Source organism: Thermobia domestica, chromosome 15 (genome assembly GCF_964235325.1).
Source record: "Thermobia domestica chromosome 15, izTheDome1.hap1.1, whole genome shotgun sequence".
Taxonomy (NCBI): Eukaryota; Metazoa; Arthropoda; class Insecta; order Zygentoma; family Lepismatidae; genus Thermobia; species Thermobia domestica.
Genome location: NC_137468.1, coordinates 80,177,889 through 80,193,801, shown reverse-complemented (window position 1 = coordinate 80,193,801; position 15,913 = coordinate 80,177,889). Strand labels below are relative to the sequence as shown.

The 15,913-nt window shown below is 29.6% G+C and overlaps 1 protein-coding gene across 9 annotated transcripts in view; it reads right to left on the bottom strand.

Annotated features, from left to right (window-relative positions):
• Positions 1–2,561: 2,561 nt before the first annotated feature.
• Positions 2,562–15,913, bottom strand: part of LOC145671106 (voltage-gated inwardly rectifying potassium channel KCNH6-like) — a 754,568-nt gene continuing 741,216 nt past the window's right edge. For all 9 annotated transcript variants that reach the window (XM_081739884.1, XM_081739879.1, XM_081739878.1 and 6 more), the window contains one exon: positions 2,562–10,855. In XM_081739884.1, the coding sequence (XP_081596010.1) occupies positions 10,784–10,855 (72 nt within the window). In that variant the 3' untranslated portion in view covers positions 2,562–10,783. The remainder of the gene's footprint in view (positions 10,856–15,913) is intronic.

Below are 15,913 nucleotides of genomic sequence, written 5' to 3'. Positions count from 1 at the left end.
CAGCGAGTGTGTAAATGGACTGGACAGAACAGTGAGTGAAGAAGTTTCGAGTAAGGACAAAAGTCTTATATTTTTACTTTGTTTTTCTGCAAAAAGAGGTGATGATTGATCTTTACAGTATACAAGGCAGACAAAACTTTAATTACAATAACAATTTTTATTTTCATACCCTTCTCTCAATATCTTTCAGATATCTTTTACATATATAACTCTCTCTTATTTTTCTTCAATTGTTTTGGTACAAAATACCATTTAAGCTTACTTACTTTCTTTTCTTATTTTCTAACATCATTTCACAGTATCAAAATATCCTTTCTTAATTTGTAACATTAAAAGTAGGGAGAAAATAAATACACATAGTTATGAAACTGTACGAAGATCTTTTTTTTTATATAAAAAATGTATACTTCACAACAGTGTTAGCAGAAGCCACAAAATGTGAAATCGCCTATTTTTTAAACCTAAGAGACAGAACAATGCAGTGTAAGTTATTTTTCTCCGTTTTGCAAATAAATAATTAAATTTATGAGGAATTTCTCAATTAGTAAGTAAGAATTTATTCAGTTTAAGAAAATGTATTTAAAAAATTAAAATTGAATATGTGAATACTTTTCTGTGTTCACATGAATTAAATTTCTTATGATATTTTTAACAACTCAGATTACGTAAAAAATTCGTTCACTCTTCAAATATTTAATTCAGTAATAATCTAAGTGTGCAATTTGTTTTTCTTTAATTTGAATTGCAGATTTGTAATTTCTAAGTTGCTTTTGTACGTATTTGACATAATATGCAGTACGTATATTAAATTGTTACTAAAATTTTAAAATATTACCAGTAATTTCATTAAAAAGACTGATTAAAATTAATTATAAATAATTTTATATCTCCTCTCTGTTTTAATGGAATTAATAATAATAAATTTTAGTATAATAAGAACATATACATTGCATGTCATCAAGTTCCTAAAATTAATATTAAAATTGACAAAGCAGTTAATCATCTTCTTTGTCTTATTTATAAGAATAATTTGCAATAATTGCTTTATGCAAAAATAAATTGTATGACATAAAAAACTCGTTAGAAGATGACAGGCTATGTTAATTTAGTAATGTTAAAAGATGTAATTGTTGTTAAATTTTCGAGTTACTTTCTTTTCTTCACTGTAAAAACAGGAGATTCTTCAGTTTTAATATTTCTATTTTAATCATTTTATAATCTCAAAAACATCAAAATTGTGATTTTATTAGGAAAACAGAAATAAAAAAGACTGGTACTAACTTGATTTGGTCAGGTATTCAAAGTTAGTTACTATGAATTAAAAATGTTGTAATAATTTCTTGATTTGTGAAAGTACAGTGCGTTTTAGAACAGGTCTAGTAAATCATTAGTATATTAATTAATCGTCAACAAGGGCAGAGGCTTCAAGAAGAACTTTTGAGGCTAGGACTAGAAAAGATCCTTTCAACGGCATGAAGCCTGAACCAACCATTTCAATTTGTTGTATTCATTTATATCTATTAAAACTTCTATAAAATATTTAAAAGAAAATACATCTACTTATATAATTTTATGGACATATCTTTCAAACGTAGTTTGTATAAAAACAAAAGAAATAAAAACTAACTTATGATATATATTATGATCCGACTTTAGTTGAGATATTTCTGAAATAAATGTTTGATAAGGGAAAAGCACTGAAAATCCCTTGATGAATTTTTTAAAGTCGATATTTTGCATCAGAAAATTGCTTGAAAAAAAAGCAACACGGAGAACATCTTTGGTTTTCATTTTCTTTTTAAGTACCGAAGTTTGTTCTTTAAGTGTTTGATATTATTTTCCAGAAGAATATATATAGTGTTCAAGGCAAATATACGAACTAAATAGTATCTAGTTACCTATACATCAGTCGCCAATAACTGTACACACCTCTTATATACGTTTTATTGTCAATAACCGGAATGGAGGAACGGATTTTGAATATAGACTTGTTTGACTTGGAAAGACTTACATGCAATTCTCTGTAATATATAGAAAATTATGCTAAAATTATTCCACTCTTTGAAAAGATTATTAAAAAACAAACAAGCACGAATGCAATTTCGTTTTACTTCTCAACTGATCAATCTAAGTGTTTCGACTATTTATAGTCAGATTTTTAAGTTCACATTTTCTTGTATCTTGAAGATGAAACAAAATCGAAAACCAACCAATGAACTTTATCTCTGATGAGCAAATGCTATTTATTTATTGGTCATATAAATATTAGGTATAATCGAATTAACTAAGTGATCTCTATTTAAGGAAAACTTTACATAAGGTTGTTTTTACATATAGTTTTAGATTTTCCGTATAATTTTACTAATCAGAATAATTTTGGTAAAATTTTAGTAGTAGTAAAATAATAATAATAAAAGTGGTAATTTGAACAGATTAGTAATACAGTCAACTTCCTAAAGTAAATATTTTTGTCTCATTATATTTTTATATACGTGAACTTGTTTTTTTAAAATTAGCATGGATAATATTTTAACTTTGGTTTCTATACTATCTCACCCATAATAATAATAATAATAATAATAATAATAATAATAATAATAATAATAATAATAATAATAATAATAATAATAATAATAATAATAAATGAAGTTTTATTTTATCGTTTAGGCGCAACTTCGGTTTTAGCTTTTATGCTACATAAATATTTTATCCTAAGACCACATCAAATTTGTTATTTTATTAGAAGAACAGATTATGAAAGAACATTCTATCTTTATGTAGTATGTACTATCTCGGAGTTATTTCCAGTGAATATAAATTTAGTAAATTTCTCAATTTGTGGAATACAGTGTATTTTATAACAGATCTAATAAATTTTAACTTGTATGTTTAATAATTGTCAACATAGGCAGAAAGTTCTATGTAGTAAATCGAAAAGTATTCACAGATTCTATTTAAAAAATACATATTCGTTAAGAAGTAACTGACAATAAGGACTGCAATAGTTGGGCTGTAAAGGATGTTTATTTTTTGCATGTGTCAAACACGAAGCAAATGGCACCTTTTTGTGTTTTTTATTTTCTTTTTTTTTTCTTTTTACTATATTTAGACAGCATCCAGCTTTTAAACAAACATGGAAAAATACCCTGGGCAACAACACTATGCAGACAATAAAGAGGACCCATCACAAATGTTGGAAAATATGTGTTTTTTGATAATAATAATTATTATTATCATATTATTATTATTATCAATAGCAATAATAATTAATGCAATTGACGTTTGTTGCTGATAATCAGCCACACATGCATATTAGCAAATAACACCATCGTCTGTAAAATAACAGTATAGAAAGTTAAAAATGGACAGACATTTTTTTCACTTTCTTTCGCTTCTTGTATTTTTTTTTTATATTTTTAAACTTTCAAGCATTTCTCGTTTCATCTTAAAAATACTGAGAATCTAAACATCAGTATTATCTAAAGTGATTTTACAAACACACTGAACTAAAAAAATGAAAAATGAAAGAATGCAGTTTTTTCAGGTGATATATATATATATATGTTAACAGTAAGCAAAAAATTGTCTATTTTTTTGTCTCTGTAATACATACTGACTGAGCTCTATCCAAGTACTTTATTATCATTATTTTTATTTATTTATTTATTTATTTGTTTATTTATTATCTTTTATATTATTAATAGTACAAAGTATAGCATGAGGATCAAAGTTACGTAGAACTTTTTCAGTATATAATTCACTTTCCTATTTGCTTTTTTACAGTATTGTATGCACAGAGCACAAAATAGCATCTGATAATCTTTGCCTGCACACTACTATATATATTATTCCTATTCGCTGATACATAATTGTTGCCACAAACGTTTTTTTTCTTTTTCTTTCCGTACTTTTTTAAACGTAGTATCTGTCCAGCAAACTAATGCAGATGCATGTTGTTATTTTTCGCTTTTGGCAACACAAGCAACAAACATCGCTCATTATTTATTGGTTCTTTTGAGTCATTCACTGCACACTGTTGTTATTATAATACATAAACAAAAAGAAACAGTTCCATATACATTGTTTCGTTTGAAGTTCTTTAACTTGTCCCTATCGAATTTAGGAAAAGTGCCCAGTAGTTTTTTTTTTTTTTTTTTTTTTGTCAGTCTTTCATTGTCATACAGAAAAAAATAATATAACATTGCAACAACAGTAATTAACTATTTGAGCATATGTTTGTTTTTTCAATTTTTTTTGTACATTAACTGTCTTCAGAAGTGAGTAATTTTGGGGAATTGAGTTCAAATTATAATTATTAAGGTTGATTGTTGTAAAAAGAAAACTATACTGTTACTAATCTGAAATAGATTTCGTTGAGATAACATTACAATATCAAAATTATACGACAAATATCTAAAGGGTCTTCCTTAATTATATGATGTAATATCAAATTTATGTTCAAATGATCAGAACTTAACTTTGATTGGTTCTCAAGTAACATTTCGATCCTACAGTTAAAATGTTCTTGTTGTAATATTGCTTTTATAGAAAAGCTTATAATGGAGTCACTCTTTATTTATAATTGAGGTTAAAGTTTTTTTTACGCCTTTATGTTTCATATTTTTAATATTGGCATTTATGTTGATAATCTTTATAGTAGTTCTAGGTAATAAAATTACATTTTTAATAGGTAATAGGTAATAAAATTACATACTTTAATTTATCTCCTAATATCGATAAACAATTGGAATGCATTCAATATTAATATAATTTCAAATGTTAATAAAAATTTACTCCAATAATTTTGATCAGTTAGAAACTTTAAGAAAATTATTATGTTTCTTTTGTTAATATATATATATATATGGAAATAGTGACTCCAAGATTCCTTTCCGAAGCAATTATAACTGACAGCAACTGTAAGACTTATACGAAGCCAAACCAGTTTACGCTAATTTAATATAGAGCTTTTTTCGGGTCTAATTTAATATATTATCTTTTTCAAATTTTTAATAGGCTACACGAATCATGAAATATTATAATACATTTCCTCGAAAACTATTGGCGATATATTTTCTTTTGGTTCAAAGGGCAATCGGAATGCAACACAAGGTATAACAAAAAAAAGTTGTCATTCAACTCAATAATACATAGAAAATTTGTCGTCATTATCATACTGACTCATACATACATACATACGTATCAACAGTCATTCAGCAATAGATGCACAAAACACAAGCATCCATACTCACACAAAATATACATATATATTTATAGATTTGGACATCAAGTCCCTTTCGTAAAGTGAGGACTAATTCCCCGAAGTGTTGTGTTAAAAAGGTTGTTGTCGCACTTTACATAAATTCTCAACAGACACACACACACACACATATATATATATGTAACACATTTATGCACACGTGCACGAATATTCACATATGTTGTAAGAAAAACAGATATGCATTAACAGTTTCTTTTTTTTTCTAGCACCACCATTTCTTACGTAAGGCCTGACCATTAACTGATATATTTAAAACATCATCACACTCATTTTCACATGCATTCTGAATACTTGTTCCACACAGTCATATTTAATATCAATAGTTTGTCGTCGTGAATAGGGTATATTCTTTAAGTAAGAAAGAAAATATATATGTTTAAAATTCATCAGCTTTAACTTTCTGTAAGCAACTGATAAAAACTTTTATTGATGTTAACTACGTATAAACGAACTTCCATAAATCTTAGTATATTTCTATAAATTTCTGTAATTTGTTCGGAATTACATCATGATTAAATATCAGGTATTGCAAAAAAAAAAAAAAAAAAAAAAAGTTTAAAGATCTAAACCTCAAGTTGGAATACTATCAAGTGTATATTTTTAGAGATGCTATTTTCTATTTTGTTTGAAAAATGAGAATGATATTAGTATTTCATACAATAGTAATTAGGAAAGTTGAAAGAAAACTAAACACATGATTGACGCGAAATAAACTATAAGAATAAATTAATTTCTAATAAATTAATTTAAAATAAATATTAATTTTCTAATTAATATTATATAATACATCAGAGATAAAAAAATCAAAACAAACTTGCTAAACAGGTACTGTCGGTTGTATATATTTACACTAAAAGTTCCTTTATTTTTAGAAAAAGATAAAGGTTTATAAGTATTTATTATGTAATTCCATGCAAATAATAATAACAATAGTAACAAGGGGGAAACTGTACTACAAAACGAGATCCGATCAGAAATATCTTCGAAATCTTATCTTTCTATTTTTTGTATAAAATTTGGAGGAACAGATCAAGTATTTCATAATTTGCAATTAGGATAAGAAATTAAAAACCATATTTTCGAAAAATAGTTTTTGTTCTATTGTTACCTTTCCATTTAAAGTTTATCAATCCTTTGAAAGGAATAAAACAATCATTAATTAAATATAAAACACACTTTGCCGTGTATTACTATATAATAGAGATTGTTCGAAAATAAATTCTTTGCAATTTTTTCTTTCTTACATTTTTGTACGGGATTTCGATCATAATTTGTTAATCAGCTTAATCTGCTGAATTAAAAAAAAGTGGATATAAAACAGGAAATATTATCCAAATGTAGAATAAAATCCAACTTTTTTTCACAAATTTTGTTAGAATTTTCAGTTTTGAAAATTATCATCTAAGCAATTTTATAGTTTTATAATAAAGCTAAAATAGTAAAGTTGGTATTTGTGATCTTAGAAAGGAGTGGAGATATTTTCCAAATTTAAATTTTGCATTGAGATCTTTTGTAAAAATGCTATTTTCATTAATTATTATTGTTATTTTGATTAGGACTGTTATCAACATTTATGGTGTTATAATTATTTAATAGGAGAATAATCTAATAAAAAAAACATTATTGATAATAAGTAATGATGAGAGATTGTGCTATTTGCTCCACCTAATGCTTGTGTTTGTTTTTATAGTTAAGATAATATTAATGTAATTGTCAGGCACTTCTTGTGACTGATTACAGTTTTTGAAATTATTCATTGTTTATACAGAAAACTCAATTGTATTGATAGAATATTTGTAAAAAAAACTTCTTTTGTTTTAAATATAGAAGAGCAAACATAGTGAACACTATAATATCACTCACTTCTACAGAAATAAATTATCGTTAGAAATAAATTATCCACAACAGTAAATAGCAAACTGATATGCTCACCACAACAATCATGCAACAAAAACAATTACAGTATGTAAATAATTTTAATGAAATATAAACTCATTACTTTTTTTCTTCAACTATGCGCTATGAAATATGTATATGTATTATACATACACATATTTAATACACTTATAGTTATTCTTGCTGGGCACTTTTCTCGCTTCTGTGATGTCTGAAATGTTACATTAAATGTAAAACCTTCCTCACTGAAATAGCTCTCGTCATTACCACAGTTATTTATCACTAGAATAGTTCACTGTAACTGCATTCAACAACATAGTCTTGATCAATATGATGGCATCAATTGTGTTCTTCCCAAAGCTTTCACAATAAAACATTTCTTTCTTTCCGTAAACACACTAAGATTCAGAGGTCCTTTCTATAGAACAATCAACCTTTATTTAGACACAACAATGTTCAAACTATCACACATTCAAAATCAAAAACATTTCTTTTTTTGATATACAAACTTATATCAAGTCACATATGTATACACTAATTAATATGCATACATATATCTCTTGATATTAATTATATATCATTCTCACTAGTTCATGGAATACTAATGATAAACTGTTATTCTAGTTACCCTCAAAACAAGCTCTCTGGTTTTAGGAAACCATAATATTACTATTATTCCCGCTCAAACACATCAAATTACATTTCTGTGCATTGCGTTTAGTTGGGATTACATATCTGTTGGCTAGTAATAACTCACAGTTTGACTGCTACTAAAACATTTCCTTTCGTTATTTTTATGTTCTTAATATTGTATAAATATGAACATGATAAGAGAGTGTATGTGATTTTTTCTTCTTTAGGTGTATACAAAGTCTAATCTATGTCTACTTCAAAATGCTTTATTTTTTTATTTTTTAAACTTTTGTAAGGTTCTTGGAATAAGGTAAAGTGTTTGGGGGATGAGCTGAACTACTATTTTTTTTTTAAATTTAAATTAAGCTCTGAAAAATATTTGCAACTACTTTCATCTTTAAAAACCTATAAATTCATTTCTCTTTCTGACATCAAGTGAATTGAATTGTGTAACTTTTTTTTTCTTCATAGGAATGACACAATAGCCAATAAACTTGAAGCCAACAATTATTTCATATTCTAAGTCTTGCTACGGAAAGAGCTTCTTCTTAAAAGTGCTTTATTATTATTATTGTTGTTATTCTCTTAATATACTATTTGTAATGGGAGCACTATGCATAAATGCGAAATTCTATATACATATTCACTCTCACAAAGTGTATTTGAAATCTACAATATAGTAAGTACTCAGCACCATTTTTGCGTTTTCTTGTCTTTTAAAGACAAATTGAATTACTAATGTCATGGATATATTAAAAACAACTACATATATATATATCTTGACTCTGATTAAAACTGTTCCCTTTTTCCAAGCTTTAAACAATATAATCTTGATTACGAGTGAAAAAAATATAGATATGCACACACAGTATGTTCCCCCCTCTTTTTTTTAATCCCTTTATAGATACATGTTCAGAAGAAATATCGTAGCGTGAAATAAAAACTTTTAGAACTTTAAATGTATTTCTTACAATTAAAAAAAATAATAATAAAATTCGTAGCACACACTGCTCACCTTATTCTTTTTTTCACATGGCACTTAGATTTATGCGAAAAAAAAATATTCTCGAAGTACAAAGATTCACATACAGAGGGGTTAAGAAATTTCAAAGATTCGTTGTTTTGACCTGCTATAGTAGTTAATTAGAATAAGTGATATCTATAAGCATTACAGTGAAAATAGCTATTAATGGAATCTAAGTGTAAGCCGTATATTTATATATATATATATATATCCGAGTGTATTTTTAATTTTTTTTAATTAAAAAAATTTAGTGCTGAAAGTGTACGACAATACAAGGTATTTAAAGGGAACTTTTAACCTCTCTTTTGTTGTTTAACAGTTAAGTTGACACATATAAGAAAGAATGAAGAGTATACTTTGCAAATTTTCAACCATGTGAAACTCATTCTTGCAAGCGCGAAAAACAAGCATGAAATCTTGATGAAATTGTGCGCGTACTTTATGTATGAAAGTATACATGAAAAATAATTAATTTTTTTAAAATGATGTGTTTACCCTTATTTATTTTTTACGGTAGCTAATAGGTAAAAAAAAGCTACTATTAAATACGTAAAACTTTTCACGTAATGTGCTCTTAATTGTTTTTATTTTGTTCTTCAAAGACAAGTATTAATTACTACTATTTTGAAAAAAAAACTACCTAATCAAACTGGCACTTCTACGGCAAGTGAAAAAATATAATAATTAAATACGTTATGTATATGAGCGTTGTTTCTTTCTTAATAACAGTTACCTAGTAGAGCTTGACATAATAAAAAAAAAATGAAACGAAAGTGAGGATGTTGGTAATTGCTACTACTACTAGTAATAATAATAATAATACAAAGCTATAAAACTGTCCTTTTCTTAAATTTAAATCTATGCACCATTATCACCATAATGGAAAAAAAACTGCGTCAAACTTTCTCATGTGTGGAAATGCATTTCCTCTAAATATTTTCTCTTGAAAAATCATTCACTGTGAAAAATACTATGTTACAAATATATCTCAATCCTCTTCTCTTTTGCAACAATACGAAATCCAGAAAAAAATGTAGTACCTTTGTCATCTTGTTTATACGTACATATATAAACTTATATGCAATATATGCAGTTGCACCAAAATGATGAAGAGACACAAATGCTGCATCACGTTGATCACTGTTATAGCTTCTGTTGTTCTTTTGTTTGTTTCTTTTCTCATAAACTTCACTTGTTAAATTCTTCTTCCACTCATTGATTTTTTCACAATCTTTTATGTTTTTCCTCTATTGCTTGAAGCGCATAATTAACAATCAAATCACAGCTTATTTTTTTTAAACTTTGGTTTATTAATTTATTATTTTTTCCGCTAAAGGAAAGGCAACAACACAACTACAGAATCTAAGTTCAGTGTGTTACAATTTCCTTTTGGTGTCAAATTATATATATATTTATTTTCCTCAATCTTTTAATATATATATATATGTATGTATTTTATTTATTTATATATATATTCTTCACAACCTTTCAGGAAAAAAAGGGGCATGTCCCAAGCTTGTCACTACAGAGTAATGCAACACAAATCAATATATATATATTATACCTGAGTAATTAAAAAATATGGCAAATTTGATTTCGCAAAGGCTCCATGTTCACGCACACACACATAATACAAATACATTTTATATATAGATATCTTATGTATATATAATATGTATATGAACAATTTGCTGGAGTACATATGTACAAGCTTATTACATGAGTCCCTGCATAACAAAACCATATATATACATATAGAATTTATTTTTCCCCCAAATGTGCCAAGTCAACGATACGTGTGTATTTGAGTGGCTTTTTTTATTATACGTGAATATGTATTTTGTGTACATGTGTAGATTTATATTTATATATATATATCTGCAGTGCATAAATCATAAAAAAGGAGCACCATTCCAACAAGTTGATCCAACAACAAATTCGAGCAGCGGCTAGACATCTGAGGACTTGGATTCCGATACTTGGGAGTGTGATACTCCTGGACTTGCACTTCTAGAGTGATCCTGAAAAATAATGTTCCAACTTCAATTTATGTATACATTTATAATATCACAACAATATATTTTTATATGATTCTTCGTAAGACATGCATTAACGCCAATAAATAAAAACTAAGCTTTCAATCCGCTTTTGGCCCATCGTCGAGATGTGGAAAAGAGAACAGAAAATATGAAATGTGCTGGAGAGAAGTACAAAGCGTTCATTCTTGAGTCATTTCTCTGCCATATAAAATGTGGAATGAAGGAGAAAAAGCATCCAGGTTAATGCGTGCATGTGAGGAAGACATAAGGAATGGTTTATGAATGTCCGAAATACGAGACAAAATAAATAAGTAGAACTATTTGCTTTTGCAAGCACCAGAGCTATATATCGCTTCATGGAAACTGATTAAGTCATACGCTACATGGTGGAGAAGGAGTCACTTGATACTTGTAATTATTCAGTTCTTAATTGACTAGAGTAACAATGGCTGATTGATCTAAACAACGTCATGGTGTGATTTGTTACTATATGTAGTTCGTGAATAATACATTGAAAAGAATTATTTTTATCAAAAGATTTAAATCTTGTTACATTTTTAATTGAGTAAGTTTACAACGAACAGAAAATTAACAAAGTACTTCCAAAATGATGATTACATGATCACAATTACCAAGATGTGATTTAAGTTATAAATGCTGCGTTTTTCCGAACACTGTATCTCCATCTCGACAAGCAACCCAACTACAACAAAACGTTTGAACACATTGGGCTTCTAGCTGATCTCCGTACACCAGGCAGCCTAAATGTGTAATTACTGAAGAAAATCTTAAGACTATAGCACCATGTTTTGCGCATTGAAAATGATGGTGGACACTTTGAACACTTGATTTAGATACCGGTAACCTAATTTAATGTTACGATACAACTTGGGATAATTTCATAATTTCGTGGTTGATAAATATTTCATATCAAATTCATTTTTTTTAAGTGACTTATGGCGCAAGCTTTGGAGTTATTATTAAATCAATAAAAACAGTATATATATATATATATATATATATATATATATATATATATATATATATATATATATATATATATATATATATATATATATATATATATGTGTGTGTGTGTGTGTGTGTGTGTGTGGCGTAACTACAATGGAGCGAATGGAGCAGTTGCTCCAGGGCGCATGGGCCAAAGATAAAGAATATGGAAAACTGTTCCTTATGCAAAGAATGTTCGAAAACATTTCAAAAGGTACGCTATGGCTATTAGCAGTTAATTGGCAACAGCTGATACTGGAGTTGGATCCAGGAATTTTTGAGGGGGGCCGCAGATCTGAAAAATAAACTTGAGATATTTTTCTATATTTGGTTCACTAACTAAAAACATGGACTGCAGTGCTTCATAATAAGTATTTATCTCCGCCGTTCTGGAGGCGGTAACTGAGGAAAGCCATGTTGTTCAACACCAGAGGATCCGGGATTATCACGAACTAGAAATGCATACATTATCTGCAATGAGTGGAGAACGCACTCAGGATCTTGCTTGTGAGAGAAATTTTAAAACTTTTTTATCTACAGCCTTTAAACAAGCGCTTCATTAGGGACTAATTTATATATTTTACTCCTCATGGAGGGGCACACGAGCCCCGCGCCCCCTTTATGTATCCCCACTGGCCGATACCCGGACAATCGCCACTGGAATGTTTGCCTAACTAGCTGCCTAGTGAAAGTTTTGCATAGTGAGTCATTGCAATCAGAGCGCCACGCCCCCTCCCGGGTTCAATCCCCATCCGGGAATAAAACAAAAGTTGGGCCTGTTTGAAACCTAGTTGAAATTTATAAAACTGTCCTGCACTCCCTACTTATATTAAGAATTATAAGCAATGGTATAATTCTACCTTTAAAGTATAAAAGTAGCAGTTTGGATTTAGTACAGTAAACCATTTATGTACTAAATATGGATTAAGTACATAATTCATATTAAGTATGTAGTGATAACTTAGGGAAAAGATAAGTAAAAACTTTAGGTTTCTTAATAAAAATAACTTCGAATACTGTTAGTATCTGGGAAAAAACATGAAAATTAAAGATAAATAAGAAGAAAACCAAAATGATAAAGTGTACAAGAGCAGGACAGGAAGAGGTAAACGTATGGCTAGATGGAGAGAAAATCGAAGACATTAAGACGTTCCCCTATTTAGGAAGTCTAATATCCTCGGAGGGAAGAAGTGAAAAAGACGTAAGTTCCAGAATAGCGCAGGCTAAACAAGCATTCAATAGTAAAAGAGGATTACTCGTACTAATATCAACAAAAAGTGTCGTTGGACGTTCGTAAATGATTTATTAAGACACTAGTATGGAGCGTGGCGCTTTACGGATCAGAGACGTGGACATTGAGAAAAGCTGAAATATCCAAGCTGGAAGCATTTGAAATTAGGTGTTAGTGCAGAAGGCTGCGCATATCATGGAACGAAAGGAAAAGGAATGAAGACGTACTAAAAGAAGCTAATGAAGGATGACAGATCATTAAGATAATAGATAAAAGAAGAAACAGCATTCTTGGCCATCTTATTCGGCACTCCGACCGATTGGATCACCGTGCTGATAGAGGGAAAGGCAGAAGAAAAACCAGGAAGAGGAAGACCAAGGATAGAATATCTAGATGCAGTTACGAAGAAGAGACCTATCAAAGTATAAAACAGCTCTCTCATATATATAAAGCAGCAGCTGAAATGCGTGGGGCAGGGGGCGGGTATGAGTAACTCGATGATGGATTTACTTCATATTTTCAAGTTTAAGATTTCTATCAGGAAAGTGGCTAAGCTTCTTAGAATGGGGTTCCGTGTGAAAAATATGACAAATCTAAATGAAAGAAAGAAAGAAAAAAGAAAGTAATAAGCACTGGGATTACGCTTCTCGTGAGAGATTGGTGAAGTCAAGCAGTGTGGGGTCTAGTCAGGCGAAAGATGGGTGACCATTTGTACTCGCCAGATGGTGTTGGCATTGCGGCGTCTATCCAGTGTAGTGAGGTCAACTGGGGAGTTACTTAAAAAAAAAAGAAATATTGAGAACTCCGGTGTAGGATGTTAACGGTCTAAAAGATTTTCACACATCACCCTAAAGACATAATTACTACAAACCGGCTGATATTCCCTGACATCCCTAAGGGCTGTTGTGGCAGGAGTTTAATTTTTTAAAGTTAATTTACATAAATATTAATGAAAGGAAGACACAATCGATTTAAGCTTATTTTTTACACACCGCTCCTCTGCAGGTGCGAATTCAATATCACACAGAGTGAAAAAGTGAATCACTGAACTGGGACTCGAACCCGGGATCTCCCAGAACAGCCGAACAACCACACACTATCCCACTCCTGTAGTCGGTGCTTTTCCACTCAGACCACATGGCTTGTGCCACAGCCTAGTTGACCTAATTACAACCGTCAAAAGGTGTTCTCAATATATGGACACTGGATTGTTCAAGCACAACAGCTAGGCTGAGGTACAAGCCATGTGGTCTGAGTGAAGAGCACCGACTTCAGGAGTGAGACAATGTCTGACTGTTCCGGGAAGCGAACTGTGCCGTAGGGGTTAATGCATCGGCACGGAATGCTGGAGACCCCGGGTTCGGATCGCGATCCAGTTGTTCGATTTTTCACTCTTTGCATGTCCATTTACATAAATTTACTACCATCAACTGAAAACCAGATTTTGGAAATTAGTTAGTGCAATTTTAATAAATAAACTGTAATAAATAAGAGAATCAGAGATTTGTAAAAGTAACAAATCAACATTACAAAAGTAGAGGGGCCTATTATTATCAACTAACAGTTCTAATTTAACAAATTGTCAACAATTTCTAAATTTTCAGGGTTTGTTCGATTCCTTCCGCCCCGTTAGCGACGTCTTGATTTCTCTCGCCTTTTTGTTTACTGACTGAAAGGAAAAAAAAAAAAAACTCATAGGAATTCTCTCATTAAAATAATTAAAATACGTTCTATTAGCAATCAACATATCTTCTTGTTACAACTCTATTCTAAATATTAGTAAAACTGTACGCCGTAGAATTTTATATTAAAAATCTAACAAAACAAAAAAAAAAAAAAAAAAATTCAGTAAGTACAGCGTTTATCCCCCTAGCAACAAAGATAGCAGTGCATTAATATTTACATACAGGAAAACAAGTTTTAATGATCCTTTTTACGATATACGGGACTCAATGAATTTCTTGTGAAAAAAATTGAATCAACATACCAATTTGTTACTTCATGAAACACTAAATGATTTTTTTCTTATTGTAATATAGATAAAGAATATATTGTAGAAATGTGGCGAACGCCCGAAAAGTGCCAAAATACATGGTTATTCAATACTAACTTCAAACTTCCAACTTAGTCACAAGCATTCTATTGATAATCAAGTTTTATTTCCTGTCCTATAAGTATAAACCCGCAGAAAAGCAATATGAGAATTCCCCTAAAACGTGATGCAATAGATTACGATCTACTAAGTTGATCACTGTTGTTGTGCGTCTGCTGTATTTAAACTTTCGAAACTACCATCGACGTCCTTGCGAGATAGTGGAGTATTGTTGAATCGCTTTTGGAAAGGCACACTCCATCGTGACAATTGAAGCAGGTTTTCACGAACTCAAAAACGCAGAACACCTTTTGCTGATGTGTCACCATTCAAAGTGTGAACAAGCAAATGAGGATTGAAGGGAGCGATGGATCCAAAGTGTCCCAGTAACAACTATTTAAAACTTAGAAAATTACATTTTAAATCGTCAGAGACTTATTTTGTGAAGATACTTCAGGACTAGGGATTAAGGCTTCGAAATCTCTTTGACCTTTTATATATGTATGTATGTATGTTTACAAAATTAAAGAAATAACAGTTTTGATACTTATTTCTTAAAAAGTCAAAACACCTAGAAGGATGTAGATGGGTACAAACGAGAGAAAAGATACACGAACGTCAAGTAAGAATGAGTGGAGCCATACAATGATTCGTTATGTAACCAAAATGTCTTTTCGGCTGCACAGTAAGCAGTTTAACAGTTGTG